The sequence below is a fragment of the Belonocnema kinseyi genome, chromosome 5, assembly GCF_010883055.1.
Source record: "Belonocnema kinseyi isolate 2016_QV_RU_SX_M_011 chromosome 5, B_treatae_v1, whole genome shotgun sequence".
Taxonomy (NCBI): Eukaryota; Metazoa; Arthropoda; class Insecta; order Hymenoptera; family Cynipidae; genus Belonocnema; species Belonocnema kinseyi.
In genome coordinates this window covers 117,562,885-117,569,473 of record NC_046661.1, presented here as the reverse complement: position 1 = coordinate 117,569,473, position 6,589 = coordinate 117,562,885, and the positions used below count along the sequence as shown (strand labels likewise).

Here is a 6,589-nt window from a genome sequence, read left to right as displayed (position 1 = left end):
GCAATCGTGCACCTTCGAGTTTTCAAATTCAGAAGAGGAGAAATGGGTTGCGCGCGCAACCCAGGCATTTACATCGTCTCCTACCATATTCACACGGACATAGACGTGTCATAGTATTGGACCACGTCTCGTTACAGATCTGGGATCACTGGGCCGGCTACCAACTACAAATGCGGCGCGCGAACGCAGTAGTTGAACTTGGCGGGACGACCCGGGAGAATTCCGGTAGAGAGGGAAGTCGCAAGTCGAACGCGTACATAGGAAGTTCCAACGGAGAGGGAACTCCGAGTAGAAAGAGATAATACATAAAGCTAGTTCGGAAACTCGCGGAGCGCGAATGTGCGAAGTTAGTCGCTACGAAATCCAAAAGATCTGGTGTTAACATTGAACACCTGGCCCATGGTAAAAGCTCAAAAGTGCCATTTGTCGAGACCCGAGCGAGACTATACACGTGCACGCTTTCGAGCGCCGAACAAAAAGTGATGTAGTTTTCGTAATTTTCTATAAAAAAGGCAAACCAAGATGGATGTTGCTCCGAAAGGTATGTACACTACGAAAATATTTGACAACAACCATTGTTTTATATTTTCGGCCGCAATATTAATGACGGAATTCGAGTGCTTTATTTTTCTTTTTTTTTCAATTGTGAAATTCTTCTCATTGAGAATTATTTTTTATCCTACGAGATCTTGTGGTGATTTTACCGTTTCCTAGTGTAGAAAAGTATACAGATTGTAAAACCGCCGGTATCACCCACCCGTGTTCAGAAATTCATCTATTATGTACACGATGTTCATTTTGAATTTCATTGGAATTTCCGCAGTAAATATTGTATGATGGAGCGATGAAAAACATTTTTTGGTAATCATAATTTTTTTAATAGGATTCAAGAGGAAAGTTTTTCTTTGGGCAAGAAGGCAGATTTTCGATGCCATACATCATGTTTTTTTATCTGAAAAGTTGAATAATTTGATCGAAATTGTCGGCGTCAAACTCATCGAAAACGCAACGCCTTCATACGTGATCGAAGAACATTCGCGACAGACCACGAAGAACGTTTTGTTTGTTTTGAAAAAGAAATGGAAAAATGCCCATAACACGAAAAATCGTTTCCTAGAGGGTAATAAAAGCTGGTTGGACGATTCGACGAACATTGCGGTAAATATTTTACATTAATTAATAACATCGATTTATAATAGAGTAGTAGTATGTGTTATGTGAAACAATATACTATATGCACTATTTAAATCACGTATTGAAAAAAAATTTTGATCTAAATTCAGCGATTATATGAGCGTTTCCTTCAGAAACAACGTCTATATTCATTGTGATTAATTTTGGAAAATATGAATCCAAGAAAAAAGTTAATTTGGAAGAAAATTCTCTATTTTGTAAAAAGAATACGTAATAAAAATTTCATACGCATGTGAAAACATTTTTTTTAGTCATAATATCAAGTAGCCTAACACTGAGTAAGAGATTTGGTTGATCGAGAATGTAATTATACGCATACAATTAAATTTTGTCTATATATATGATGTTTTCAATTCCTCTAAAGTGAAGAAAAATGAAGTGTTGAAAAAATTAGGCTACTTGATATTATAACTAAAAAAAAAACGTTTTCATATGCCTATGACATTTTTTTAACCTATTCTATTTACAAAATAGAGCATTTTCTTTAAAGTGAACTTTTTTCTACGATTCGAATTTTCCGACATCAATAGCAATGAATATAGACGCTGTTCCTGAAGGAAACGCTCATTTAATCACTGAATTTAGATCAAAAATATTTTTAAATAAGCGATTTAAATAGTGCGAAAAAAGAGCTAAAAAACTGGTTTTTTTTAGTTTTTTCCACCATTTTTATTTGACTTGGCGAACGTTCAAAGATTCGACAAAAATTTCGTAACCCTTGGTCCTTTATACGCAAAGGAAAACATTTCAGCACAACTTCAATATACACCAATTAAAAGAACTTGAAAAGAGCTTTCAATGGGCTCTTGCAGAATTCTGTAGGTCTATTTATTGCCGAGATATAGAGTTACAAAGTTAGAGTCGTTTCGTTCTCGGGTGGGCAAAGATTATTGGGCGAGAGTGTACATTGACTTCGATTTCATAACTTATATACTCTTTGATTGTATTTACGTTATATGTACATATGTACATATGAGCATATAAATTCATGAAGTATTAATTTAACCAGGTCAACTTCGCGGACCAAGGAGCCAGTGCCGATGACCCAAAAATCCTTAATAATATGAATTTCAGCAAAATCGCACTACTTTTCACGAAAATGTCCACCATTTTGAATTTTGCAATTCTTATTTCATTTTTGCAATCAGCGACCCAAAGAACTTTAATAATACGAATTTTAGTAAAATCGAAACACTTTCGAGGAAAAATGTCCGCCATTTTGGATCCGCCAATTTGAATCAGCCAATCTGATCCTGCCATTCTGATTTCAGTTTTGGAATTACCGGCCCAAAAAACCTTGATAATATGAATTTCAGCAAAATCACAACACTTTTTACGAAAAATATCCGCCATTTTGGGTCCGTCATTTTGAATTTTGCCATGCTGATTTCATTTTTGGAAATAGCGACCCAACAAACCTTGATAATATGAATTTCAGAAAAATCGCAACACTTTTCACGAAAATGTCCACCATTTTGAATTTGGTCATTATAATTTCGTTTTCGGAATTAGCGACCCAAAAACCTAAACGGTATAAATTTCGTCAAAAGCATACTATTTTTGTTTGAGGTCTTGAGATTTTACCAGAAAATCGGGTCGCCAGACCACTGTGCGACGGTCTGCTCATACTCGGGCCAATGTTTGACCGACCATCGGGTGCATCAAGGTGACTTATATCTATCCGACTGCTGTATCCAGAGTCGGACCATTAGGCCAGAATTGGACTGACGGTCGGCTTTTCGCTCGCCGCCGACGTCTGTCGCCAACGTCGGTTCGACCATGGCAGCTTGAAAACATCTTAGTCGCCCCAACTCTGGTTACCGTAGATCGGTTACCAATAGCAGGGCCGACTTTAGGCCGATGGTCAAGCTCTGTCATCCGACCGAATTTCGCACGTGCGTAGAGTCTTTATTACTTGTATTCATTGCCGATTTGATAATTTGAATTGTAATCTCTTAGTTCAGGGTGTGTTGATAATGGTTCTCTGTGTCAGTCAATTTTTCTGCATGCTGCATGAACTTCCTATTTTTGAATAGTTTTTCTATAAAAAGTTTCTCTTAATATATCCATGGATACCTTAAACATTTGTTACATGAACACCCAGTCTCTCTTGGCACATTTGATTGAATTCAAGCATTTTTTCAGTAAATGTTTCTACGATATAATAGCTGTCTCTGAGTCCTGGGTAACTTCTAATATACTTTCTAGTCTCGTGGGGTTTGTCTTTTTTGCATAATAGTCGGTGTGGAACTGTGGTTTGTGTGAGGACAGTGGTTACTTTAATAGTATTACCCTTATGGAGATTTTAACACTAACTTAAATCTCACTTCTAATTATTCGAAATATCTAACATCGTTAGTGTACTCTTCAGGACTCTCGATTGTACCTCATGATTTTACTCACCATACTGATCGCTCCAGTACTCGACTTGACTTAATGATTGTAGAGGATATTAATAAGGTTGCCTCCTATACACAACATGTTCTCTCTTTTCTCTCTAACCACGCCTTGATTAATATTGCATTTAAATTTTCCTACAGTACAAATACAAAAACAAACCAACGACTGGTGCGAATTCTCTCTAAAATTGACAAACATTCATTCCACGAACATCTAATGACGTATGATTGGGAAAAAATATTACTAGATACAGATATAAATAATAAAATCGACGCCCTGACTAACTACCTAGTCACCGCATTCAACAAATTTTCTCCACTGCACGTTCCTAAAAACTTCAGTAAAGCTACCCCCTGGATCACATCCGAAATTAAAAATCTGATGAGGGAACGTGATAGCAAACGCCAACTTGCAAAAAGAACCCAACGCAGTAGAATACTAGCACAATTTGCTAAACTCAGGAACTTTGTTTAAACTAAGATTAGAGATGCGTTCAATCAATACAATTATAATGAGATTGCACAGAGTCAAAAAAGAGGAAATTTACATCTCCTTAGAGGTCTACACCTCCCCCCCCCCCTTGAGGCACGAATTTATTGATAGTAATTTTCCGCCTGAGGACCTTTTTAACACTTTTTTTACATTCCCCGCCACAGACTTACCATCATCATCTTCCACTATCATTCTTAATTGGACATTTAATGACTCTGCCTTTTTTTCGATGACATCTCACCTGAATTACTTTTGGAAAAAACACTTCAAATCAAATCCAATGCCACTGGAACTGATGGTATATCAATCAAAAGGATTAAACTTGCCCTTCTAATTATCTTTCCTATTCTATTGCATATGTATAATTCTTTCCTACAGGTCGGTATCTTCCCAGATATCTGGAAAAAGGCTGTTATTTGCCCCGTTCCCATAATTTCAAAACCTTATTCTCCAAAAGACTTCCGGCCAATTTCTATTTTATGTGCACTGTCTAAACAACTTGAAAAAAGTGTTCACAAGCAACTTTCCAAATTTCTAGAAAAATCTAAGAACATTGACCCGATGCAATCAGGTTTCCGGGCTAAACAGAGCACTCTTGCCGCTTCACTTAAATTAACAGCGGATCTCCAATTAGCAATGGATAATAGGGAGAACACGATTGTTGTCTTGTTTTATATTTCAAAGGCTTTTGATATGGTTAACCATAATTTACTTCTACATATGTAAGTTAAAATCTTTCAACATGTTAAACTCTGTCATCAAATGGTTTAGATCATATTTTAATAATCGGACTCACAGAAATATTAATAGTAGTGGTGGGCTTTTTGACTGGTCAGAGGTCAAGTGTGGGGTTCCTCAGGGCTCCATTCTGGCACCCGTCCTTTTCAATTTGTTCACCTCTGATCTTGGAAGTGAACTTCAACATTGAAGTTACCAGAAATATGCTGAGGATTTTAAAATTTACTTATCCGGACCTATTTCTTCACTAAGTAGATTACTTGTTCTATTCCAGGAGGATATCGATCACGTTATACTCTGGGTCTGGAAGAATGGACTTACTCTTGACCCGGACAAAACACAGGCAATTGTTGTTGGACTCACTTCTTCTCCGTCGCTTGTAACTCTGGCATCATTTTCGCTCCTTCGTATCGAGAATCGCACTATACCTTTTTCGAAGTGATTAAAGATCTAGGATATTTCCTTAACCGTACCTTGTCCTAGAAAGAACAAGTATAAAGTATCTCGAAAAAAACATACAGAATTCTACGTCAACTATATAGGAATAAGGACTCTTTACCTACCTCCACCCGGATACTTTTAGTTAAGAGTTTAATCTTACCTCATTTTGACTACGATTGTTAAGTATATGGTGAATTGACCGACGATTTAAATTTAAAGCTCGAGCGTGCGTTAAATGCCTGTGTCCGTTTTATTTACAATTTGCCTAAATACGAACACATAATTCCGTACAGACATAAGGCTGGTCTGCTTAATGTTGCCAAGAGAAGACAATTCTTTATGGGTGATTTCCTCTACACTCTTTTGCAAAACGAAGCTCCTGAATATCTGTTTAACCTTTTTCAATCTGTAGACAGATACCTTCCAGCACAGTCTAAGCTTCGGGAAAGACGTAAAATCCTCAGCATTCCTGTACACAGAACGTGTCATCGTCAACGATCATTTATGGTAAGAGGTGCCCGGTTATGGAATAAAGTACCATAGGCCAGTCAACGAAGGATTTTAAATGGAAGTAATTTATAACAATGAACTAAGTTGTCAGGAAGCTTCCTTAGGGGGTCTTGAAACACCTCCCAAAATTCAGTAAATTGGGGGGGGGGGGCGCTCGAGCCGACATCTTCCAATATGGCGGACGATTTCATGTTTTTGGATTTTCCTTGGAAACGGCTGTTTTTAGAGCAAAAATAGTTATACAATAAAACACTCTAAATTTTCTTCTGACTAAAAAAGGTTATATAAAATATTACTATAAAGTGAATAGTTTGTCTGAAAAATTGAAACGATTGAACATTTTTGGAAGTTCATTATTTTTGCATTTATGAGCGATTGCCTCAGTGAAAACGAGTGCAGTTTATTGTTTCGAGCTTGGCTGAAGGTGAACTACCGTGCAATATCGATAATTTCGTTGTAGCTATATTATTTATTTAATACTGTAAATTATTTTGATCATTTTCAACGCCTAATTTGAAGAAGTTGCTTTCATTCCTCCAAGTAGGGACTTTGTAATTTACTTTCCTCATGTCTTAACAACGCATCTGGAAATTTTCGAAATTTTAAATTAATTTTTTGATATTAAAAACCGCCTTTTTCTGAACCTGTGTCAAAACTCTCGGAAAATCCGCGTTGAGCCTGGGGGCGTGAAGTAATAACGATGTATTTACTTCAGGCCCACTTTTTTCTTCAAACGGTAGAAAACATAATGCACCCATCGTAAATAATCTCAACTCCTTCCATATGCCTGGGACCCTTCGAACTGCATTTCCCA

At 36.9% G+C, this 6,589-nt stretch overlaps 1 protein-coding gene across 2 annotated transcripts in view; it reads left to right on the top strand.

The window, feature by feature from the left end:
• Positions 1–303: 303 nt before the first annotated feature.
• The window catches only part of LOC117172998, a 28,398-nt gene continuing 22,112 nt past the window's right edge, over positions 304–6,589 (top strand). Inside the window, exons 1-3 of one of the 2 annotated variants that reach the window (XM_033361339.1) lie at positions 304–541; positions 884–1,158; positions 5,099–5,776. In XM_033361339.1, the coding sequence (XP_033217230.1) occupies positions 523–541; positions 884–1,158; positions 5,099–5,266 (462 nt within the window). In that variant the 5' untranslated portion in view covers positions 304–522 and the 3' untranslated portion in view covers positions 5,267–5,776. Of the gene's footprint in view, positions 542–883; positions 1,159–5,098; positions 5,777–6,589 lie in introns of those variants that run through there. The other variant, XM_033361340.1, reaches the window with a different exon arrangement.